Genomic DNA, 26214 nt, shown 5'->3' on the forward strand with positions numbered 1-26214 from the left:
GTAAGGAGTGCAGTAAGGCTGCTACATTGTAAACTCTCCTGGCACAGAAGCCTAATATTTATCTGTTCTGTAATGCACCGTGCACACTTCCGGTCCTAAGTAGGAATGGGGCAGATCCTCAGCTGAAGTCAATGAGGATAGCTCTGTTCAGTGCTTAATTTGTAATGAAAGAGGTGCTGGGGCCTCAAGCAATTTTTTTACTTTCATCACTGACGCGGCAAGCCCACAGGTGCCGGGGCTCTGAACTGCCAAGCCCACAGGTGCCGGGGCTCAGCCCTGGCACAAATTAAGCACAGGCTCTGGTACATCACTGAAGCTATGCCAGTTTATACCAGTGGAGGATTAGCCCCAATATTTTTAAACCTTGCCTTGGCCTATCTGTCTTCTGGGGTAAGGCTCCATCTTACAGCCCTGGGGCAAAACTCCCATTTATATAAACAGAAATTTTGCTTCAGTAAAAACAGAAGGATCAAGCCCACAGTGCGCTCAGTCATTGTTTGGGCATTTGCCAGAAGCATTCGCTTCCTCTTCACAGTACTTGGCATGACTTTGGTACAGTGCACTGAAGAACCTTTGAACACCCAACAGGAATGGGCAGCAATCCGAAAAGAGTGGAAGGTTCTTTAAAAGAGTAAGGTGCTGAGTGCTGAAAAATTCATTCCACGCTACTGCCAACTCTCTGTCTGCAGGGCTTCGGAGGGCAGAACCGTGGAAGTGCCTTACAGAGGGGACGTGGAAACTACCATCCTCGATATCCTCGGGGGCCTGCGATCCACCTGCACCTACGTGGGAGCTGCCAAGCTCAAAGAGCTGAGCCGGAGGGCGACATTTATCCGGGTCACCCAACAGCACAGCCAGGTGTTTTCTTAACCAAGGACTGGGACCTGTGACATGTGTCTGCCGCTTCTCCCCCCTCCCTCTGTGTTTTGTGTTTGGGGCAAACCCCCCAGGCGGTGGAAGTAGGGGGGTCAGTTGCCACTGGTGGTGGGGTTTAGCAGAAGGACATGCCATCAAACACAGTGCCATGTAGGATTCTTTTGGTTCACGATGCAAGAGCCTCATCTTTTAAAGTCACGTCTGTTTGTTTTCAATCTAGTTTTTTCACCATTCATTTTTCTCTCTGATGAAGAAGCCTCCATTCACAGTGAGTTAGCCTCGCCAGACCCTGGTCGCTGTTACCAAGTTTTGAAACATCCCCACAACCTCTCGCCAGCACCGCTCCAGCAGTATGGGTTATAGGAGCTGCCGGCTGGGAGGGGAAGGGGAAGGGGTTCAGTATGTTGATCGGGGTAACCAAAGATCAGAGCCATACTTTTTGACCTTTCAGGTGGCTGGATGAGCCAAGGTTGCTGCTGCATTTTCACTGTGATGTTAAAAATGCTGGAGCTGTATCAATGGCATTTCATGCCTTTTAAGGCCTTTTTTATTTAAATCAATATATTAACGGACTTACCGCTCCATAGACACTGGCATTATAATGTAGTGAGTGCTTCCTCCTCCCACCCCCACCCAGAACATTTAACAGGGTCCTAGTTTTTTGATGGGTACAATCCTCAGATCCTCAGGGGTCCTGTTTTTATCATCTCTGAATAGGTTTTGAAGCTGTAGAGACACAGCACTACTCAACACCAGTGGCCTGATCCTGCACAGCCCTGTGATTTGCATAGTCATTTCAAAAAAGAAAAGGAGGACTTGTGGCACCTTAGAGACTAACAAATTTATTTGAGCATAGCTGACACAAAGCAACTACAAATACACACTAGCTTTGGCCAGGTGTAGAAATGATTACACATTGAGTAAGCCCTGGGGAATCAGGCCAAAGGGGTCAGATCCATCTCTCTGTTACCCTGGTGCAACTCTTTTGAAGTCATAGGTGTAACTGAGAGCAAAATATGGCCTGCAGTAGACCAGCTGAAGACTTCATTGCAAGAAGCCAGTTGTCTGATCTTGAGTTAAAGCAGTTGCTGTGAAGGAAATAATGAATATTTTAGACTCTGGGCAACACTTTAATAAACTGTAATGGTAGACTAATTAATTGATAAATCACAATGAAATTTTTTTGGAAGTACACATTGAATTCCCAGGAATATCACAGTAGTTCATTATGATAAATGTTATTAGAATGAATACCAATGAATTAATAATGACCGGCCACTTACTTTAGCCTGTTACTGAGATTTCAATACAATTGGAAACTGAAGTAACTTCAGAGTTTTTTTTCCCTTCTGTGGAAAGATAGAGACTTTCTTTGGAATGCAAAACTGTGACCCGTGGGAAAAGGAGCGGACAGAAAGCAAATGGCATTATTCTAGCATTCTTTGTTGTTCAGAAAAGATCAAGGAGGATCAGTACAATGGAACATGTTAAGTAACAAACCTAAACCCCAAATCAGTCACTGATGGTGTTAATCAGATTACGCATAATGGGAAAAGCCTAGATGATCCTTTATCTGAAGGCAGGTGGTTTACAATAAAATGTTAAGTATTCCCCATTAAACATTGTGGACCTGATTCTAATTTACAATAAGACTTTGCCCTGGTATTGTACGGGGGGCCTTAAAGAGGGCATAGGTCACACGTACACTGATTTTAAGGCCAATTTACACTGCCAGAGTGGTGTAAAGAAACCTAAGTGTAAATGAGAATCAGGCTCCCAGGCCCTCCCAATTAACTTTTCTTCTGAAGTTGGAATTTGTATGTAGTGAACTCCAAAAAGGCAGCCGAATGGTTTCTTTACTAAAAATAAATAAAAATACTGTGGGCCAAATTCTGCTGTCAGTTAACCTGATGTAAACCCAGAGTAATTCCACTTAAATCTCTGAAGTTACTTGGAATTTACATAGATATAACTAAGAGTAGACTGTCTCCCCTCTCCCCCCCCTTTCTGCCCAAATACCCTCCAGCCACATGCCCACAAGAAAAGTGTATTTGTATACAGGTAAATCAAAACTTCTTCAAGGAATGAGGTTATACTGAATATACACTCATACCACCAGTGCATTCCATACTTCAGAAGTGTGGCTCTCCCCTAGATGCTCCAGGGTTGGGATGCTAATTGTTTTTATAGGGCTTTTGGGGCTACATTTTAAACCGCTGCACATTTAAAAGACTAGATCTTTAAGGTACACATTGGAACTGCTTCTTTTCTGCAGTGAAAACTCCTTGATTCTCCACTGTTGTGGCCATTATGGAGTCAGTTACACCTGTTTCTTCAGAGGACACCTTCAGTCAGATGGCTCCTTTCACAATGCCCCTTGTACAAAATACAGCGCACACACGTTTGAAAGTGGAACAAAGAGACTGGCCTGAGGCTAACACAGGACCCAGATGCCCTCAATGTCTGTAGGACCCAGCTCCTCCTTCCACTCCAATTAAACGCTTGTTGAATTCATTGGAAATTGAGGGTGTGCTACACCTGGCAGGATTAGGCCCCCAAGGAATTAACTTGAGCTACCTCATCTGATCATTTTACAAGGTTCTCCAGTTCCTAGTGTCTTTCCCAGCAGCTTCGCACTGTGCTGCACTTCATGAACTGCTACTGCCAAAAGAGCTCCCCCCCTCCCCCAGCTACATTGCAAGTGTTTTAAGCAGCGGCTACCCATGACAGTGGGCCAAATTCTGACTTGCTTTCCACACCCTTGTAACACCACTGACTTCAGTACAGAAGAGGAAAGTTAGAATTTGGCTCATTGGCTCCATCAAGGTGTAGCTGACGGGCCACGTTGCTTTAAAAATGAAGCTAGTTAAAACAAATCTGATTAACAGGTTCAGGTACGATAATACACATTTAAAGCCAAAGCCTGCACAAGGCATAGGAGCCTCTATGTCCCCCAGTCCATCTGTGAGACAGCAGGGGAGGCCGAGGAGTACTACTGTCTGTAGGAGTGGTGCCTACACCACAGCACCAAGGGATTGTGGTCTGACAGGTCGTGCTGTGTGGTCAGTGAATGTGCTGGGACCAGGAGTGGGGATGGTCTGCGGTAAGAAGAGGTACACACTGCTGTCCTCAGCCCACTACCTCAGCCTGCTCAGCATCCTCAGGGGGGCTCTGGAAAGCACCATGTGACTGGCACACTTCTGTGCCTTCCCCCTCGCCCTGAGTGGGTAAGTGTTGGATTTTGCCCTTGCTGCTGTCAGGTATTGTGTGCAGGGGTGGTTCCAGGAAGCACAAGTTAGGAGGGCTTTGGGGAAGTTTGCTGAGGATGGGGAAAGGCGAGGGCTTTTGCAAGTCTTCCAAGACACAATATGACACCATCACTGGATACAGGATTAACGTTTTAATCCATGGGCCCTTGTGGTCTGAAACTCCTGCTGGGCCTAATTCTCACATGCACCAATTTCACATTGGTCTAAACCCATTGACTTCAACAGAGTCTCTTCTAATTTTCACCAGTGTAAATGAGAGCTAAAGCAGGCTTCTCTTGCCAAACTCTGATGGGCATTTAGGCCAAATCCTGTGCTGCTGGAGTCAATGGGAATTTTGCCGCTGACCTCAGAGACACTGCAGGATTTGGCTTTTCTTGGTTAGAGTGGGAAAATCCCAAGGCCTAGGAGTGGCAGTGTGGCTGCACTGCTAAAGCCCACCTGCAGCAAGGCACTTGTTTCCCCCCCGTCTAGAAGCAATGTCTTCTCTTTGGGGGTTGGTTACGAAAATTTGAATAAGCTTGCGGTACTGCCACCTGCTGCATGACTTCTATGCTGGAAGTGCCCGAAATGCAGTCAGTCTCGCCCACTAGTAATAAGGGGTCTCCCCACCATCTGCCTTAGACTTGGTTCTTTTTTATTCATTCAGACATTTAGGCCTGTCCTCTGGATGTGACTTCACAACATCAGCCATTATACTGCTGAAATGCATAACATTTCCAAACGTATGTAATCAATAGCCGAGAGCTCCTTTGTGACAAATAAAGTTTGTGATCATTTTGAAGACCATACATGAAGTCTTTAAAAAAGAGTGAGTTTTAACCATTTCCATAACACTGCATGCACCACAGCTGAGATGATTAAGAATGGGTATCTTCTTTCCTCATTTGTAGCCAAAAAACGGTGCACAGAATGCATCCGCCATGACGAACCTGCTCATATAAAGTGATCACGTTGTGCACCCTGGCTGTTCTGTTATGAAATAAATGGCTCCATTCTGGCAGCCTGGATGGCTGTATGTGGGAATGTGCAAACTTCTATGTATAGTGATAAAAACAAACTCCATAAAAATGTATTCCTGAAGCTAAATCTGAAGAGGGAAAAATTAAATGAACAAATTATTCATTCACAGGAAAATTGTGTCTCATTCTTTCTGAACGCATAAAGACAGACACACATTTGCAATTGGCACTGTTATTTTATTAGTACGAGTATACTGAAACAATAAACTTGTACTGGTATACAGACAGTTTCTTTAAAACAACTTTGTTCAAATTTTGAATCAAACATTGTTTTATTATAATAATGAAATAATTTCTACCTAGAAAACCTGCAAGCACCATCAAAGAAAGGGACCATAAAATTCAATAAACAGACGCGAGTGTATCCTACAAATAGACACACCACCATTAGAAAATAGAATATGAATTCTTCCATTTTTTTAATATTTGTTTTAAAAAAGCTAGTGCAAGTACAATATTTTACACTGGAATTACAGAGAGTATGCACGCATATGGAAAAAAGTTCTCCTGTCACAATAAAAGCTCTTAACTATGTCTGTATGCACTTAAAATTTTCTCTTTTCATTAAGGTGCAAAACATTATTCCCTCCCTATTTTTCCTTTGTACTGGCCATGTCAGCTTGATTTCTCCACAACACAAAGCTGCATTATCCCTTTTTCTGAGCCTACATTAGGCACAACACTGGAAGTGTGATTTGCAACAACCCTCTTCAGAAATACCAAGCAATTAAAACCTTAGAGACTATTATTGTGGAATCACTAGACTTACCCACATGAGGACTTTCCTCAAGTGCCAGGGCTAGTTGGCCAGTCCAAGCCTGCTGGCTGTCAAAGACTGTGACACTGATACTACAAAATTATTTTCAGTAGCTAATTTGAATGGGAAAAGTTGGAAATTCCCCTTTTTAAACGCTGCAGAGAAAACAGTGTTCACAAAAAGTTAATATTTTAAAAAAGCCAGACAGAAATACATACATTAGTGAGTTGCAACATTAGCTGACTGTCTGCGAAAAGTTATACCTGCTGCCTTAATAAGGTTAGCAACTTTGCTAAGTAGCCAAAGGGCCAGACAGAAGACATGAATTCAACCACTTGCAGCCACAGTTACAGAGATCCAACAACTACTGACTTCAATTGGAGAAAGAGAGAGAGAGAGAGGGAGTGTGTCTCTCTCTAAAGCTAGAATCATCAGGCTCTTTATTTTTAAAGCAAACATCAGGGGCCAGATCTAGCTGGCTCCTGCTGTTTTCACACAACCCAGTAATACAGCTTCAAAGAGTGAGTAAGGATTAATGCAAACAACACTTCCAATGCACGCCTGCAGCATGGTCAAGGGAAAGGGCACAGGAGCTTTGACCACTCAGAATAGAAACAAACGAATGAACAACAAAAAAGTCAACCTTGGATGAAGCCTCCAATTAATTCTCAGTGGAAGACTTGAGTGCTTTCAGATAACGACGAGTAAAACTATAGCAATCTTAGAGACTGTTATTGTATAACTACTTATTGGCTGAATGCACTTCATTCTAATACATTTGTTGGGGCCATTCTTTTGGGTGTCAAGGGGTAATTTTAACGTGGTAATTATTTTTCCCCATGTGACTGTTAGGTATCAGAACTGAAGCTTGCGTTACAGGCTGTCAGGGGAGGGAGAGAAGGGTTCTGAAAGTTAACTGTTTATCCCCGCGGTGCGTAGGCTCCCAGCTGTCCAACTTGACCTTTGGCCAAGGAAAGGGCCCTTTCCCTGGAAATTGCTCCAGGATTCTTTCATTTAGGCCTGTGAATAACATGAATCTCTAAATCAAATGAGAAAGAACCTGTCCAAGCTCAGAGCATATCTGGAAAAATTGAAATTCATGTCTTTACCTCCTGTTTAAATGAGGTGGGAGGGTGTGTGTACACAAAAGGCCATGTCTCGTTGGATATTACTCTTATTTACTGGTAAGCGAGGATTCTTTGTTATAAACACTTCTTGTTCAAGTTATAGTCTTTGGGTTGATTGGAACAGGAAGTGCTGAAAATGTAGAACAGCATCCCAGAGGGAGTAAAGAAGTTACAATGGCTTCAGAATCTAAACTACGCAGGGTGCTTAAAGATATATTTTCAGCGCAGGAACAAACATTCCCCCCTTTCCCCCGCATCAGGATTTATGTGATATGAACAGAAAATTGAGCATAGTTGTTCTTTAAGAGCCTTTTAACTATATAATTCTTCCTGTCCAGAGCCAATACAAATCAGATCATCTATACGTGACAGTTTCTATATACAAAACACATGTAACTTTCAACCTTTTCTGCTTTTGTATTTAAAAAAAAATTTTTTTTTACAAACAAGGTATGAAACACACTGTTTCAACAGATCCATCTCTTTTTCAAACACTGAATGAATCATTCCAACATTCATTTTTCTTTTGTGCAATTTTTAAAAACATTACCTGTACTCCTCAATGTGAGTGCTTCCAAAAAGTTTTTTTTTGGTAAGCTTCTCAAATTAGGTTTACATCAAAAAAATATTCCCACAAGGTATAGTGCTACAAGAAAAGATCCTATCAGTAAGGTAACACATCTGAAGCGAGGTCGTCTATGTAAAAGAAATTAACTCTGGAGTAGAGGTGTGCAACTTGTTTGGAATTTCCTTATCAACAGAAAACACAACCTTGTCCTTGAAAAGGATATGAAATCAACTGAACATAATAGTCACTTGCTTTTATATTCATATATATATATATGTGTGTGTGTGTGTGTCTGTGTGCACGTTTGTGGGTGGACTCTTTTATTTCCGGATTTTGGGGTTTGGGAAAAAAAAGCCATGAAAAGAAAAGCACTGACCACACACTGCTAAAATTCCTTTGCTTTTCATATCAACACTGGGTAAGTCCACAGATTGGCCTCTGCTGTTGTCTGGTGCTGTCTCCACTTTTCCGTTTTTGCGTATGCTTCATAATAGAAGTGACAACAGGAGGTCAAATTCTCATCTCAGTTACACGCATGCAAGTCTGGACTAACTCCACTGATGTCAATAGTTACTCCAAACATATCGCTGTTGTAACTAAGATCAGAATCTGGCTCTAAACAATCGAGCCACTAATTTCTGTAAACCCTTATACCTGTAGTTAACATTAACATGTAAGTCCCCCTGCCTTCACTAGGCCTAATCAGATACTTAAAGTTAAGCATGTGCATAAGTGTTGGCAGAACTGTGGCCTAGTGCCCATGGCATTACATACTAAGAACCCGACTGAGTGCTAGTGAAATAATACTATTAGTATTTTTAAAATAGCTAAGATTCGTTCTCCCTGAAACATTTTTTTTCATTTTAGTAGTCACATGCATTATCAGAATTTCATCATTTTCTTTAACATTGGCAACATACTTAGGTAAAATTAATCTCTGTGCAACGAGAGAGTCTCATGGTAACCAACAGCTATGGTTCACTTTGAATCTGCTGCTTTGTATTGCAATCTATGTGATATCTACAAAATTAATCCACGAGATGCAGGAAATCCAAACTTGTCCTTGAAATTGTACATCCCTACTCCAGAGCAGTAAAAGTGCTGCTTCTGGTCACATCAGTGTACCACACATACGCCAGCCCCGTCCCTGAGTAAGAGGTGTGAAAGGTTTCTAAATGTTCCTTGCTTTAGGGAAACAAGAGCAGTGATGTCACTTCCTGGTGCTGAGAAAATGACAGAACAACGGTTTAACCAAGTGACGACAGGGTTAAAAAAAACAGAACCCCCCCCCCCAACATACATTAAAAAAAATCCCCCCCAAACCTCACAACAACGATGTACAAAATCATTAAACAGTTCAAACAAAAATCCAATTTGGGTTTCAACTAAAGGACTTGAGGTAAGTGACATCAAACTCCAAATTCCCCATGATGTGGCCCAGACAAACTGAAACGATGCCTAAGTTAAACACTATAAGGAACAGTCATTATCTAGAGAGAGATAGAGAGAGAGATTGTTTTTTAGAAATCCCTATAAAGAGGTTCTTGTTTATTTTTTTCTTTTGCCCTGACTAGATTTCTTGGTGATTGTATTCATTTCATTGTAAACTAAACAGGTCTGGTACAAAAAAAAAAAAAAGACGACTTGTCAGTTAATATTGCAAAGTGGACACTGTAAAGAGGCCCATGACTAATCCTTTTACACCGAACTCACCTAAATATTTCTATGCCCGTGATTGTTATTTTCACTGTGCACCTCAAGCCACAAGAATTCTAGCCACATCTACACTTAAAAATCAGATCGACCTAGCAATGTTGCTCAGGGCTGTGAAAAATTTCATACCCTGAGCACCACAGTTAGGTCCACCTAATCCCCAGTGTAGATGTGGCTAGAATTCTTCCACTGACCTAGCCCTACATCACAGAGAAGTGGATTCACTACGCTGACGGAAAGCCCCTTCCGTCTATGTAGGAAGCGTGTACACTGCTGTGTGTGGCAGAGCTGTAGCTATTCTGCTGGAGAGCACACATACCCTTACTCCTCTGAGCTATCAATGGGGCAACTCGCCCCACTGGATTAAGGATTTACTCATGTGAATAAGGGGTCATGGCCCTGCCAAACTCCAGATGCCACCAGGCAAACCAGATTCAGCCAACTGAAAGCAGTCACTTCTTTCTGTCCATTTAGGGGTGAAATTCCTTCCTGTATAGAGAGCCAATACCAAGTTAATGCACCAGTTAGTGACATAAGTGGTGTATAGGCTTTGTGCTGGCTTTTTGCACAGGGGTGAATTTCACCTACATTGTACATCACGCAGATGGTAACATTCATATACAAGAGCACGTAAAGTATACGTATATTATATATATAAAGTAACAGTTACAGGCATAGTTTGAAGAGAAAATGACACTGATAGTGCTGTAGAAGGCTGCTTTCACTCATGTAAGAGACGATGTTATTTACTCATGACTGAACTGTTTGTGATTTACAGGTCCCTCACATTCTCAAAATTCTTATCCCCCCTTTAAAAATCTTTTTTTGTGTGTGTGGGGGAACATCCACTAAGCCTTTTTCTGGATCTTCTTTATATTGCGGAGGCCAGGGTCTTACATTTGAAAGAATATGGACCATCCAGGGCCATTGATCCATGTGTGCCACACTTGTTAACTACATACAGATTCTGTGCCCCCAATCAAGGGAGGTATAAGGCCCTAAACACTTTTTTTTTGTTTGTTTTTTTGTTTTTTGGGAGGAGGGGGGTAGAGAAAACAGTGAAAGAAAACAAAAAGGTGAAAGTGGAAGAGGGTGTGAGATCTAGCTACCACCACGTGGGTGGGTCTACATTGGCACATAAAGTATTGCACATCCTAAAAAAGCAAAAGCACAAAAAGGGACAATTGCTTGGAAGGAACCAATTATTTCAGAATTCCTAAATCTGAAATACCAGCACAGAACTAATACATTCCTATTGCTCCAAACTTTTTTTATTTGTTTACTGTTAGTGTTAGTAGAATAGATCCAGTCAGTTTAAGAGTCCCTGCTTCTTTATTAGCCAAAAAGATGTGTGTGTGGTTTTATTTCAGATTTTCTGAGTATGTGTATTATGAATATAGTGGTACTAACGTGAACTAAAATCTAATTCTGCCCACATCTTTCTATTCTTCTTACCATCAAAGGTTAAAACGTAACAAAAACAAAACAAACAAAACAACAATAAATTGCAAGTGCCCTGAGCGGAGTATATGGAAGATTAAGCAAGTTCTCTGAGCAGAAATGTTAAAAAAAAGTACAGCACTAGATAAGCAGTGTGACCGTGAGAATGAACCTGCTCAGCTATTTGGTAGCCTGCTGAGAGGTTAAGGAAATTCAAGGAAATTCAAGAAAAGTTTCAAGCTATTTTAAACTTATTTAAATGTTTTTGGTGCACCGCAGAAAATGGTATAAAACCAGTTAGTTCTGGTGTGAGCTAAATTTCAAGTAACGAACAGAAGAATCAAAAAGCTGGGGGGGTTTCAGATTTTTTGTAAATAAAGGAGCTGGAAATACTGTATTTTAGGAGAGGGAAAATGAGATTTTTAAGGAATTTGTTCATTTTAGATACTGTATCTCTAATTAAGAACTTTTATAGCCTACTTCTCCCTATTAGTACAGCTTCTTCAAAAGTACTTGAAGGATGCAAACTCAATTACAAACCAAAAGTAATAGTAATATAAAGGCTTAATCCAAAACCCACTGAAACCAATGGGATTGAATGCAATGGGCTTCAGCTCAGACCTGAAGTGCTTAGTATTTGCACCTCCTGTAGAAAGATGTGGGCCAAAGATGCACAGCACCTCTAAGGATCCGGCCCTACCTTTGTTTCAGATTACTGGGAACAAAAAAGACTTAACTGTCTGAAACCCCCGTTCCCTCTCACTGTTTTGTACCAAACTCTGAAATCTAGATTGTATTTCAACTGGAAAATGTCATTAAAACAACAAATAATAATAATAATAAAATAATAACGGTTGTTGTTTTTTTATAAAATCCTGCTTATGTGTAGAGATGTCTTTTCTGGAAAACTCTCTCAATGTATCTGAAGAAAAATTCTCCGAGTTGTCCTGCTAGGACCTGGTTCTGTGCGACAGATATGGCAGAAAGACCAAAAATGAACTTTAAAGGAACGTAACTCTATAAAATGGCATAGAGCTTAGGCAGGTTAGTAAATAATTGCTACATTTGTTTATGCTCTCTCAGTGCCCCTCCCTTCCCCACAACATTATTAGGTAAAAACTGCAGGAATACCACACAAATGATAAACTCAAGATGTGCAAATTGCAAGATTCTTTAAAGTCCATCTTTTTCAAAAACACTGGACAATAATGATTTTTTTCCTCTTTCCTTTTTCCTCTCTCTTATTCTTTTATTATCTGTCAGCTCGCATATGCCTTTAACTCTTTCTCAAGCATTAAAGTTTTAAAAGTGCCTCCTATTAAGTAGTCCTTTGTGGACAATGACTGTCACATACTAGTTCAATAATTCACATTCATCCCTTTGAAACCACATTAAAATTTCCAACATCTTGCTTGTGAGAAAACTCTACATAGTCATATGTAGTTAACAGTGTTGAATAGATTCTTTTTTCCCCCTCAAACAGATTAAAGTGAGATACAGTACTTATTGAGTGTTAGACCAGGATGCTCGACAAGAAAGCGTGAACAGCATTTTAAGTGCTTAAAGACATTCTATGTTCATCTTCAACGTCCGATTCCTTGTGTCACACTGAATTTTGAAAAAAGTGGCACCAGTTGTCCATCGTCATGAACTAAAAACAGTACTAGAGTTAAAGACAAAGATTTGCAACCTAAATGCAAACAATTTATGTCTGCGCTCTCAAAGGGGCAGTACGTGTCTACCTTGTGGAAGGAAATGTTAATGGCGTAACCTGATCAGTTTATCTAACACTGCACAGAACCAGGAGTTTCCCCTTAGCTAGGGGACCCAACAAACTTTAGGCTTCCCTCGCCCTGGCTATGTCATTAAGAAAAACAAGCAGTGTAACAATGCAAGCACAGGACCTTACTGAATGTTACACTCTGGCAATGGAACTGCACTAGCAAGCTGAAAAGAAACATCTGCGTGGCAGTCACTTTATGAATAAAATTCAGTGCAGTCGGACCCCATGGGGGAAAATATATATACTGTAGAGCCTTGACTGAGAGTTGGTTTGATTGTGAAATGTGTCAAAGACTGTCTGATCCTTTTTTAATAATGTGTGTGTGTGTGTGTGTGTGTGTGTGTGTGTTGGGTTCTTAAGAGTTCTCTTGGCACGAGAGAACCTCCTAATGACCCAGCCAGGGAGCTGCAATCCCTCCTTGGGACTGAAACACACACAATGCATGCAGTGCAGTTTATCTCTGCTACAGTTCCCTTCTCGTCACCTCACAGAAAAAAGAACAGCTGGAGTCTGCTCTACACTAGGTGACAGAAAACAGGAGCCATGACAACACATTCATTTCCACTAAGGGTGCGTGAAGCAGATACTGCCCCTTCTGTAGCTCTCAATAAACCTAGTCACTGACAAAACACTTGTGGAAAAACATATGCACCTGTCTCCTGCATAATACCAGCTGCAACTATAACAACAAGGTTATAACATAAACCTAAAATAAGATGATAACATGTAAATACTGGGTTATTTAGTCTACAGTACAGTAATCTGGATAAAAATGACAAGGGATAGCCTAATTTCCTTTTCCCAAACAGCCTTTACTTGCCTACGTTAGATCGACCTTCAATGCAAATTTTAACCTCCTGAGGAATAAAAGAAGGCTTGGGAAGAGTCAAAGGTGGTTCCTCTTCTGATTTCTCTAGTTTCCGTGTTTCAGGGGCCGACCACCTCCTCTTCCTTGTCACCGTGGGCTTGCTGGGTTCTGTTTTGGTGAGCAAAGGTGCTGCAGGCAATCCTATTTTGTCCAGAAACTTCAGTTCACCATTCTCAGATAACATCTGTGCACTTCCCTGATTAATACCATTTTCCTGCTCCACATACCTGTGTCTACTTCCAGCTAGACTGTCATTCTTTGAGTGCTTCAGCAAGATACTAGCTGAATCCATGGGCTGGCCCTTTTTAATAGAGCCATTCTTCAGATTCTTGAGAGTAAGCGATATGCAGACATCCCCAACTGAGAGTTTGGAACATGGCAAATCAAAGAGCTGGCTGGTTCTCTCAGGGCAGCAGGATGACCAGCCTTGTCCAAATACAAAAAAAGGGTATTCGACCAAGACTTCAACGCTGACCTGTAGAAAGAGAAGAAAACGAGAGAGGGGGGGGGGGGAGAGAGAGAGAGAACATGAATCTGAAAACACTGATTCACTACAGTATGTGCTCAGCACACACACAGTTACGGTCAGCTCTTTAGTTTTAGCTGGAGAGACTGATAAATACGTGCCTTGTAAAAGCTTATTCAGTATCCATAATGTCACTACACTGGACATTACACTTAATGTTTGTCCTTGTTAAAATGGCATTAACAAGCCCTCTGAGACTGGCCAATCCTCAGCACAAAACCACAACGTTTGAGCCTTATCTTTATCATCTGCTCAACGACGTGCAATGAAGCCTGGGAAAAAACAGTTCAGATACCATTTATTAATCCTTTATTCACTGTGCATTTATTTTATATAGCCTGCCATTCACATTTCCCTTAACCCTTAGAAAGTGCGGTTACTCACCCTGTGCACTAACTGGAGTTCTTCAAGATGTGTGTCCCTGTGGGTGCTCCACTTTAGGTGTGCATGCGCCTCTGATCGAAGCATTCTGGTAGTAATGCCAGTTCTGCCAGGGCATGTGCCCTACACATCCTCGTGCCCGGTACCGAGGCTATACAGGGCTGTGTGGGCAAATTACCCTCAGTTCCTTCTCTACTGTAAAGCCACAGAGGCAGCTCCGAAGCAGAGGGAGGAGGGCAGGTAGTAGAGCACCCATCGGGGGACACATCTGAAAGAACTCCAGTTACTGCACAAGGTGAGTAACTTCTTCTTCGAGTAGTGTCCCTGTGGGTACCCCACTTTAGGTGACTCGCGAGCAGTAACCCTTTAAGGAGGTGGGAATTTTGGACCAGGCAATGCAGTTCTTTCTTCAGTGATGGACCCTGCTCCGTACAGGGGAGGGAGGAGCGAGGAGCAGGTCCATCACTGAAGAAAGAACTGCACTGCCGAACACCGCATCTGATCTTGTGGTGTGAATTAGAGCACAATGGTCGGAAAACGTGTGCACCGAGGCCCATGTTGCAGCCCTGCAGATTTCAGCAACTGGAACATCTTTGAGTAAAGCTACTGATGTAGACTGTGATCTGGTAGGGCATGCAGTCACTTTTAGGGGAGGTGTAAGCTCAGCAGAGCCACGGCAGGCAATAATCTGTTTAGAAAGTCTGAGTGTGGACAGGCACACCCTTAGAGCTATCTGCAACAGAAAAAAAAAGTCTTGGGGTCTTCCTGAAGGGCCTAGTCCTGTCCAAGAAAAAAAGCTAACACCTGCTTAACATCTAGTGTAGGAAAAGCAAACGGACGTGGTTTAGGGAAAAAATGAAAGGTGACTAGTTTGGTTGATATGAAATTGAGAGGAAACCTTAAGTAAGAACTTTGGATGGGGTCATAAAAATACCTTCTCCTTGGGGAACAAGGGAAAGTCTGCCATTAGAGCCTGTATCTCTCTAACCCTTCAAGAAGAAATGATGGTCACCAAGAAGGCAGTCCTCATAGACTGATGTAACAGCAAGCACGTAGCGAATGGCTCAAGGCAGGGCCATCCTTAGGCATATGCAGAATACGCAGCTGCGTAGGGCACCACAAAATGTGGGGCACCAAATTGCCCCAAATTTCACGGCGCCCTACGCAGCTGCATGCTTTGTATGCAGCAGCGCGGGGGGCCAGCCCCATCCCCCAGCTGCCCCCCTGTGCGTTCCTACAGGGGTATGGGGCCTGGGACAACTCCCTCTGCCCCACCTCTTCCCGCCCTCACTTTCCACCCCTTCTCCGAAGCCCCATCCCCCAGTGACGGACACAGCCCAGGGGATTGGCGGGGGAGGGGGGGGGTTTGCATCAGCAGCAGGGGTCAGGCCTACCCCCGCACTCACGGGTGGTGGTAGGAAGCAGAGCAACCCAGCCCCAGCCCGCTCCACTCCGCTGGCTCCACACCGCCAGTGTGTGTGTGGGGGGGCTGGGGGGTGGACCCCTTCCCCCGAGCAACACGGCTGGGACAGGAGGAGCGGAGCGGGCTGGGGCTGGGTCGTTCTGCTTCCTGCTGCAGTCACCAGGCCCCCCACTAATCCCCCAGGCTGCTCTGGGCCTGTAGGGTACATAAACAGTCCTGAGCCACCCCTGGAGACATTGAAGATGCAACCTGGTATTTTGTGTCAAAAAAACACAAGCTGCCATGTGTCCCAATAGTTGCAAACATGTCCTTGCTGGAACTTGAGAGCGGAGCTACACTCTTTGTAGAAGAGTCTTTAGAGCAGAGAACCAGCTGAGAGGGAGATAAGCTCTGTGTATTATCAAATCTAGAAGCACTCTATAAAGAGAATTTCTTTTGTAGAGGTAAAGATGGATTTCTCTAGTTTTATCGGCAGGCCTAGACTTCGGAACAGTGAAGTTGTTCAAACTGCCAACCATATCTCCCTTGAGGAGCCAATTGTTGAGGTAGGGAAAGAAAGCTAATCCTAGACAACAGAGGTAGGCAGCTACGACCTCCATGACCCTAAAACACCCTTGCGGTGGATAACTGGCTGAAGAGTAGGACCCAGTACTGGTAATAATTGTGATTGAGAGTGAAACGAAGAAATCTTTTGTTAGAAGGCTGAATCACTATGTGGAAGTATGTATCTTTGAGGGAGGGAATTATAGCTGCTAGGGACACCATCTTGAATTGCCTGAGACCTAGTCTCAGCCTCCAATCCTCATTTTTCTTGGGTATCAGAAAATATCTTGAAGAGTACCCTTTTCCCCTGTGTTGAAGTGGGACTGGCTTTATGGCTCCCAGACGTAGAAGAAGTGATGAGATCTCGTTTGTCAGCAATTGCTCATGAGAGGGATCCCTAAAGAGGAATGGAGAAGGAGGTTGGAAGGGCAGAGTGGATGTAAATTAGATAGTATAACCCCAAGTAATGACCTCCAATGCACATCTGTCTGATGTTATAGCCTCCCACGCTTAACGAAATAGAGAGAGGTGTGTCCAAATTGAGGAAGGAAGGTTCTGTTGTGCAGCTGATTAAACCTGGCCATTGGCTGGTCTGGACTTGACCAAATCATCAAAACTGATGTTTGGACGATGTTGAAGACTGAGATGAAGCAGCTGAGGTAGTGATAGGGGTTTTTTTTAAAAAAACCTCAGCCTCTTAGCCTGTGGTCCCGGTGGCCTAGGGAAGGCAGAAAATTGAGCAGGATGGGATCTTTGTGTCAACTGACACCTGCTAAACATCCTTCTATTTTCAGGTGTGTATATCCCTAAAGACCTACGTGTTGCTCTCGAGTTCTTTAGGGTATAAAACCTGTCATCTGTGAAGTCTGTGAAAAGCTTCTGGCCATCAAAAGGTAAATCTTCCAGAATCAATTGTACCTCATGTGGAAACCCAGACAACTGAAATCAGGAAGCTCGTCTCACCACTACTGCAGCAGAAATAGACCTGCCTGCAGTGCCCACCGCAAAGAGTGAAGCTTGCAGTGCAGTTTTTGCCAAAAGTTGACCTTCCTTTATTATGGCGCTGAACTGTTCTCAGTGTTCCTGTGGTAAATGATCAAAAGAAGCATTAAATGTCTCGTAGTTCTGGTAGTCAGATTCTGACGTCAACTCTTGGTGGTTAGCTATCCTGAAGTGTTGCTGACAAATAACTCTTTGAGCAAACAGGTCCAGACACTTCTATTCCTTATTATAAGGGGTGGCTTTTCGGGTATGCTGCCTGCCCCCTCCGTTGACTGCGTCCATGACAGGAGTTTGGCACTGGATGAGAAAATAAAAGATCAGAATCCCTGGACAGGATATAGGTGGGGTTTTTTTAAATCAGCCCTCTTGCATGTAAAGAGAGCCACTGCTGGAGTTTGCCAAATGGACTTGGCTGGCTCCAGGAGAGTTTTGTTAATTGGCAGTGTCACATGTGCTGAGGTAGAGGTGTGCAATGCATCCAGGAGCTTGTGATGGGAAATCTGGATGTCTTCCAGGGGAATTTGCAGGGCTTCATCAGGTCCTGGAATTGTCTAAAGTCATCAGCTAATGATGGCACTGGTGTGATGACTGCCTCATCCAGTGATGACGAGATGTTTGTGAGGGGGATAACCTTCCTATCTGCCCTTGCCTCTTGCTCCTCAAAGGTTTCCTCCAGCTCAGAATGGGGAGGAGGGGTGGATGGTACCAGAGAATGAGGTCTTCTGTGTTCCCTGTGGGACTGAGTTGAGGTCTCTCAAAATTGCTGGCAGTACATTGCCCATGGATCCCAGTTAGGCCAATGAGGGAGACCATAGCCATGGGGGGAGGAATCCAACGCTGGTCATCCCAAGTGTTGGAAGGCAAGGCTCTGGTGTTCTGCCTCTGCTGTTGCATATGCAACTGGGAATAATATCTCCTGGAATAAATTGCAGATCTTCCACGTATTGCATCAGAGGCGACAATCCCTCCCCATGGACAGTTGAAAATGGAGAAGCAGGTCTCCCAGAAACATAAGCAGTCAGTGATCCATGCAGCCTTGACACCGAGAGACGTCCAGAGTTTGTAAGGAGTGGAGACTCAAGCTCATTCGGTACCATAAGGTCTTTTTGGGTACTAAAAATCCTGTGGTACCAGATGCACAACAGAACTCAGTACTGGCACCAATGGTGTTGCAGAGGCTGTCGTGCGAGGCATTGACATCGGTGCCGACGAGACTGGGGATTCCATTGAAGCTGGTCTCTTCGTAGTAGCAGTCTTTGGTACCAAACCCTTTACCGCTTGGCACTTAGGTGAAGGCTAAACATGCTTCATGGTACCCGATGTACTCGGAGCCTCACTAGCACTCATCTCAGGGCCTGAGGTCTTATGTTTTGCTTGGCTTATCTCCTTTCTTAAGCTTGGAGAGGGATGCTCTTAGTATTGGTGGTGTGAACATAAGAACGGCCATACTGGGTCAGACCAAAGCCATGCAGCCCAGTGTCCTGTCTACCGACAGTGGCCAATGCCAGGTGCCCCAGAGGGAGTGAACCTAAAGGTAATGATCAAGTGATCTCTCTCCTGCCATCCATCTCCACTCTCTGACAAACAGAGGCTAGGGACACCATTCCTTGCCCATCCTGGCTAATAGCCATTAATGGACTTAACCTCCATGAATTTATCCAGTTCTCTTTTAAACCCTGTTGTAGTCCTAGCCTTCACAACCTCCTCAGGAAAGGAGTTCCACACGTTGATTGTGCACTGAGTGAAGAACTTCCTTTTATCTGTTTTAAACCTGCTGCCCATTAATTTCATTTGGTGGCCCCTAGCTCTTATATTATGGGAAAAAGTAAATAATTTTTCCTTATTCACTTTCTCCACACCGCTTACGATTTTATATACCTCTATCATATCCCCCCCTAGTCTCCTCTTTTCCAACCTGAAAAGTCCTAGCCTCTTTAATCTCTCCTCATATGGGACCCGTTCCAAACCCCTAATCGTTTTAGTTGCCCTTTTTTGAACCTTCTTTAATGCCAGTATATCTTTTTTGAGATGAGAGGACTACATCTGTACACAGTATTCAAGATGTGGGCGTACCATGGATTTATATAAGGGCAATAATGGTTATCGGTACCCCAGTCAAGCACAGTGTTGGAGACAGGGGTTTTAGTGCTGTCTTCTCCCTGGAAGTTCTTGGTGACTGTGATCTCGATGATGATGAGACAGACATGGAGGGTCCCTGTACCGGGAAGTTCTCTGTACCTGGGTCCAAAGCCTGCTCCATCATTAATAATCTATAATTAATTTCCCTGGATCTTACTTTAAAAGAAGAGCAGATTTTACGCTTGTTGGGAACGGCAGAGTCTCCCAAGCAACAAATGGAGTGAGAGTGCCTGTTACTAGCAGGGATTACTTCTTGACAAGAGAGGCACCGTTTAAATCCCGGGTAGCCCAGCATCCCTGACAGAAGAAAAATTGTTCCAACCCCTCAATAGGGGAAAAAGAAAAAAACAAAAATGTACTATTTATTTATTTATGATAAGAAAAGTGGAACAAACGTTCCAACTATAAGGTACTAAGCCAATTACTACTAAGAGCTAACTACAAAGCTAAAACACTAATAAAAAGAGGGAAACAGGTACAAAGCAAACAGTCACATGCTAGACTACATCTCTGGCCAAAGACACTTGAGAAGGAATGAAGGATGGTTCACCCACCCAGCCCTATATAGCCTCTGTATGGGGCAGGAGGATGTGTAGGGTGCATGTGCCAGCAGAACAGACACTGCTACCAAAAATCTCCAGTCAAAGGTGCAGGAATACACACACACCTGAAGTAGAGCACCAACAGGGGCACTATTCAAAGAACAACTCTGATATCTTCCTGAATGTCAACCAAATGAATGTTTATAGGAAGACTAGTGTGGCTGGGGCACAAGATAGAGAGAGAAGAGATGTGGGTTTTATTCCCAGCTCTGCCATTGACCTGCTGGGTGACCTGGTACAGGTCAGTTAACCGCTCTCTTGCCTCGGTTTCTCCATTTGAATAATAAGTATAATGATACTTACCCTCCTTGTACAATGCTTTGAGATTTGCAGACTTACAATCTAACTTATGGCACAATATTGATAACAGCTGTCATGAACTCACATTCCCCTAGTGTGATGCAGAGAGAGAGAGCGGTCTCTCTAAACCCTCCTTCCTTCTCCTCTCCCATGTAAACCCTCCCCCAAATCCTCCTTCTCCTGTTCCATTATCTCCAAAAATGCCCTTTGTTCTATTTCAATTGCCCAAACACCAGCACATTGCTAAACATATTGTTCCACTTCTCTGGCCTCCCCTTCTCTCCTCACTATTCTATCCAAAATGCTGCTGCCAAATTCATCTTCTCTTCCCACCTCTCCTCTCCCTTCTTGAAACTCACCATTGTCTTTCAGTCTTCCACATGCAGCTCAAGCTTCTCCTCAATACCCCGAGAAAACCTGCTATAATACAGAAATACAACCCCCTCTGACTGTACACCCAGAGTTGTTACCTACCATCTCACACTGGAACCCATACAGGGTATCATCAAACAGCTACAACCTATACTCAATGGGGACCCCATCCTGAAAGAAATCTTTCCTGAACCCCTCATTCTGGCCTCCAAACAACCTCCCAGTCTCTCCAAGCTCATTATCAGAAGCACGCTCCCCACAGACCAGGACACACCAACTCAAAGCGGCACCAGACCCTGCAAGCACAACAAATGCAAAACTTGCAGACATATCACCACTGCTACAGTGATCAATACCCCCCACAACACACCTTTCAAAATCCATGGGTCCCTACACATGCCTATCACAACATGTGGTGTACCTTGTCCAGTGCACTAAATGCCCCAACAACAATTATGTGGGGGAAACCAGACAATCACTCCGCTCAGGAAAATGATAAAAGGCAAAAACACCCTATCACCTGTGGGTGAACACTTTCTGCAAAGCAATCACTATCTCAGTTTCCATCCTCAAAGGAAATTTGCACAGCACTTTCAAAAGACGAGCCTGGGAGCTTAAATTCATTAACTCTGCGAGACACTAAAAATCATGGACTGAACAGACACACTGGATTTATGGCTTATTACAACAATATATGTAACCCTCTAACAACCACCCTTCTTCATTTCCCCCCTATGACTGGAGGGGTGTTAACAGGCCATTTCACCTTCAATGGTCCCTTGAAACATGTGTTGACTACCTATGCTAAACAATCCATTCCACCTTGTATTTAGGTTTGACACTCTGAGTATGTTTCCCAGCCCTGAAGAGCTCTGTGTAGCTCGAAAGCTTGTCTTTCTCACCAGTGGAAGTTGGTCCAATAAAGGATATTACCTCACCCACCTCATTTCTCTAATATCTTGGGACCAACACAGCTACAATGCCAATGCATACAAAGACTTGTGACATTTCATAATGCTGTTTGGTAGTGGGGGAAGATAGCTAGGATCCCTTCAGTTCTCCCAAATACTTCTCTTCCACCCCAGTGGCATTGTCTTGCCGAGTAGGGCTGGAAGCAGCTCCCTGTGGAGCCTCAATTCCAGCGCCACTGTTGTGCAGAAAGGACAGCTTGAGAATGACGCAAGGTACTTTCTGCTCTCTTGGAACTCACTGTGCAGCCCTCCCAGCCCAATGAACCAAGGAGCCCCATTACATTTTGCTTAGATTTACGTTTCGCATACTAGGGTTTACACTGTAAATCCCTAATACGCAAAAGTAGACGGCTGCAGATTATGACTCTGTTGATTATGCCTAAATGAACTTAAAACATCCATAAATATATACTATATACTTGTATGATTAGGCCAACGATTAGCATTTTAGAAATTCCCTAGGCACAGTATCTTCCTAACAGAGTAAGATGAATATAAAGAATTTAAAAAGATGCAGGTTACCGGCAATAGGCATGTGTTTCTTTTTTTAAAACAGTGCCGAAACATTAAAAGAACAAATGATCTGCTAGGTGCTACTGTAATTCAAATAATACGATGACAATACTGGTCTGACAATACTTTTTAGACCAGTCTATCAATAAAGAATTACAAACAACGAAGATGTTGGTTACATCTACATTTTATCAATGGATTATGACTTGTGTCATAATGGTCCCTTCTGGCCTTAAACTCTATTAATCAATGAATTATAGATGGTATATACCAACCATTGCTACTTCATAATATAGAAAGTATTCCAGAGCCAAAGTTTTCAATGTTATATACAAGGAACTAAGTAAGTGGCTTGGTTTTCAACAGTGCTGAGGACCCCAGTAGCTTGTGATGACCTGAACGGAAGCTGCTGGTTGTACAGTGCATATCTAGATGTGGATCAACCGGCTGACTTTGAATCTACTAGTGTATTAGTTCTCTTTGATTTTACTACCTCGTCTCTATATCTTTCCTTCTTCTCTTCTGTTTCTGTTGGTCTTCTTTCATTTTCTCTCAAGATGCCCCATGTACTCTCCAAAGGGGTACTTCTTGTTCAGTGAAATGTACATCTGCTCACTGACTCCCATCTTCAGCTGTACGTAAGTAATGCTTGCATTACATGTCTAACTACTTTCTACAGGGTTTAATATGTAAGCATGTACTTAACATGTAATTCATTAAAACCACCCTCCAAAATTGCAGGTGGTGATCTTAAATAACAAAGATGGCAGGATGCTAACCACTGAGGTATTTCTGTGGTTCAGTAATGATGTTCAAACAAACAGGATATAGCTCTGTTAGAGATGGGACACATTTTAGAAAGAAGAAAACTAGGAACTGCCTCTGTTTTAGACAATGCCTGTAAAAAAAAAAAACCCTGGTTAAAAACACAGCTGATTTTCATAAGCAATGAAACTTTAGTCCCTCCCCAAAGTGGGGCTTGAGTGAACATGTCCTGCATTTTTCGCTTGTGCATAAGGTTTTTTTTAAAAAAGGTGACTCCATCTGAATCACCCGGCCTTGCTGTATTTTCTTAGGAGAGAAGCGAGACTCTTTTAAAAATCATGTCTCCATATTTCTAGGATTTAAACAATAAAGAAAATAAAATGTACGTCCCTCTTGAAGCACATCTGAAGGTGCTGCTGAGATCCTTTATATCCCAGTGTTGTAAAAACCATTTGTGAAAACAGTCAAAACTTTTCAAGAGAGCCAAAGAATAACTTCGAATGTTTCATCTAAATGATTTAATCATTTTAATTCACAGTCTGACTCATTTTTTAGTGGAAGCAATTTCCGTTGTTCAGGAAACACACCCTGGCACTGGAATGCCTGTGATACACACTGTGAACGCCAATTTATATGAAATGCCATCCGCATCACTCAGGCTGCAGTGGATTTTACACAGCAACGCAGACATGGAAGAACTTTAGGTTTGCGGCTCATTGCTATAGTTCCTTTAACAAACAATGAAGTAGAAACTACCTAGTAAAAGGGCTGCAGCTGTTAATTTGTGGACTGAATGTCTACTTTCTGGTCAAGTTTCTTCCTCTGTTGTGTATTAAAGCCTGACTGAGCTACTGTACTTTGGCCACTTTTAATGATCCCAAAGATCAGTCCAGCTACAAACATGGAACATGGAAAATAAAGGCACAAATGCCTTAAGATAATACGTGTCGCACCATCATTCTCTGCTTATGCTGCTGTATGAGAGTCCAATCCTGGGAAGGACTGAGCACCCTCATCTTCCATTAAAGTCCATAGGGGTTCAGGGAGCTCAGCATCCCATAAAAGGGTGTAATTCACGCAGTTCCAGAGAGACAGTGGAAGGCTCTCTGCTCTCCGCCAGCCCAGTGCTGGGGCTGTGCAGAGGGGAGTGGTGCCTCTTCACTCTCTCCGTGCTGAGGAAGGGTGTCAGTGCAGAGCTGGTGTGGAGGACAGTAAATGGGAGTGAGCTGAGGAAGCTGATCAAGCTGGGTTAGCCTTACTTGGAGTCCCCCCCTGCACCGTCACTCCTCCTCTCCCCTTGAGGAGGAGGCAGGATATGAAAGGCAGCAGCCTGTGGGAAGAGCGTGGCAGCACCACTCTGAGGGAACTGTGCTGCCATGGGAGAAAGGGTCCAGCTTGCACTGCGAAAGCACTGGGTCTACACACACACACCTCTGCCCTTTGTGAGTCTCACAAGATGTGTGCAGACTCAAGACATCAGTGTTTCTGGAACATCAAATTCCCTGCCTGACCAAGAAGGGAAAACCCCCACCGCTCCGACCCAGGATAGAACAACTGGGAAAGAAGTGTGTAGGCTGAAAGAGAGTTTTCTGACCACCGTGGCAAAATCCTACACAGACCGAGTATCCGTCCCTCAGTTTCATTGGTTTGTATGTGGATTACAAATTTGTAATGCTTGACTGCTGTGGACCCAGGATACACAGGCCCTCCTTCTACCGGGCCCTTATTATCAGTGATGGGTATGGTGGTTTCTGCTCCAACCTTTCTAACATGTGGGCCCTACAATACATTTCTTACCCAGTGACTTCTGGAATCTTAGTGCCACTGGGCTCTCCATACGCAGTCAGAAGAGTGGCATCCTGGAGAGAGAAATAATCCTAGCACTGGAGGTATCACAGATAGAGAGCTCTTCACAGATCTGTGATCCCAAACCTGACTAGCACTGGGAAATAACCAATGATTCACAAGGAAAGCAACTTCTGTTTGCCAGTGCCAGACAGGGCCTTGAGTGCTGCCCTTTCAGAAGCTAAGAGAACAGAGTAACAAATTTAAACATACAATATACAGCCTCCCTGTCACTCACAGGAATATACAATTACTGCCACTCAGACCAGAGAACAATGAAGTACCGATCACAGGAGCATATGGCAGAGAGTGCGCTCTATCTGTAGCTGAAAACATAGTCTAATTCCCTCTTATTTCTGTTGCTGTGTGCCAAGGCTAATTGAAAGTGGAGAGCAAAGCAACAGAAAGAGTGACTGATTTGTGTGTGCAGAAATAGATGGAAAGCTAGACTGGATGAAGCACTTAAAATATACTTAAGGGAACAATGCTACGCTGGCGCAGGGATGGACTTGATGACCTAATAGGGCTTTTCCATCTTGAATGTCTATGATTCTATTAAAAACCAGAGATGGTGAACGATGTGTTCATCATTTTCTTCCTTCTCTTTTTTTGAACTGTACTTTAGTTTCATCAGGAGACAACACTGCAGCACATTGTTCCATAACAATAATCAGGAACCAAAACCTTTTTTAAAAAAGCCAGCACTGTAGAAGAGTTATTTTGCTTCTACTGTGTGTATTGATCTAATGTAAGTACAGGTGAATTACTGTACACCTTCTGTTTCCTTCTAAGGCTGCTCCTTGCAGCAAGGAAAAAGACAGGCTATGATGATGTGTGTGCAGTTACCAGAGTAACATTAAGAATTATAAATGACGTTCCAAATCTTTAGGTCTTTTGTCAGACAAAACTCCCATTTGACTCCAGGGTGACAAGGACTGCACAAAACAAAGTAAGGAAGGATCTCCAGGGTTGGTTCAATCAAAATAAATATAGGAAATGATATAATCATAATAGAGTAGTGTGGTCAGGCGAATTGAGCATGGTATTGGGAACCACAGATGCCAGATTTCTAAGGACAGCTCTTCCACTGAATTCCTGTGTGGCTCTGGGTAAGTTACTTAATCTTTTTTTCCCAGGTTTCCAAATCTACGAAGCGAGGATAAAAATACTTTATTACCTACTCCACAGATATGGTGCGAGGATTAGTTAATTTTTGTACAGACTCTGAAGATGCGATTCACCATTACTCTAATTAGCTCCCAGAAGTCATCGGGAGGAGTATATTTAAATGACAGCTGATTGTAACAACATGATTTTAAGATTATATTAATACTCTATATTTTAAATTATACTAATATCATAATTAGGCCCCCAGAATACACTGGAGGGCGTATACATATAAATGAGAGCTA

General features: G+C 43.2%; 2 protein-coding genes across 24 annotated transcripts in view; one reads left to right on the forward strand and one right to left on the reverse strand.

The window, feature by feature from the left end:
- Positions 1-5393, forward strand: part of GMPR (guanosine monophosphate reductase) — a 66157-nt gene extending 60764 nt beyond the window's left edge. For all 6 annotated transcript variants that reach the window (XM_037893105.2, XM_037893104.2, XM_037893106.2 and 3 more), the window contains one exon: positions 690-5393. In XM_037893105.2, coding sequence (XP_037749033.1) covers positions 690-870 — 181 coding nt within the window. In that variant the 3' untranslated portion in view covers positions 871-5393. The remainder of the gene's footprint in view (positions 1-689) is intronic.
- ATXN1 (ataxin 1) overlaps positions 5321-26214 on the reverse strand; it is a 271490-nt gene continuing 250596 nt past the window's right edge. For 15 of the 18 annotated variants that reach the window (XM_043540064.1, XM_043540069.1, XM_043540065.1 and 12 more), the window contains one exon: positions 5321-13895. In XM_043540064.1, coding sequence (XP_043395999.1) covers positions 13365-13895 — 531 coding nt within the window. In that variant the 3' untranslated portion in view covers positions 5321-13364. Of the gene's footprint in view, positions 13896-13919; positions 14219-22416; positions 23091-26214 lie in introns of those variants that run through there. The other 3 variants (XR_006288664.1, XM_043540074.1, XM_043540073.1) reach the window with 3 other exon arrangements.

This window comes from Chelonia mydas, chromosome 2 (genome assembly GCF_015237465.2).
Source record: "Chelonia mydas isolate rCheMyd1 chromosome 2, rCheMyd1.pri.v2, whole genome shotgun sequence".
Taxonomy (NCBI): Eukaryota; Metazoa; Chordata; order Testudines; family Cheloniidae; genus Chelonia; species Chelonia mydas.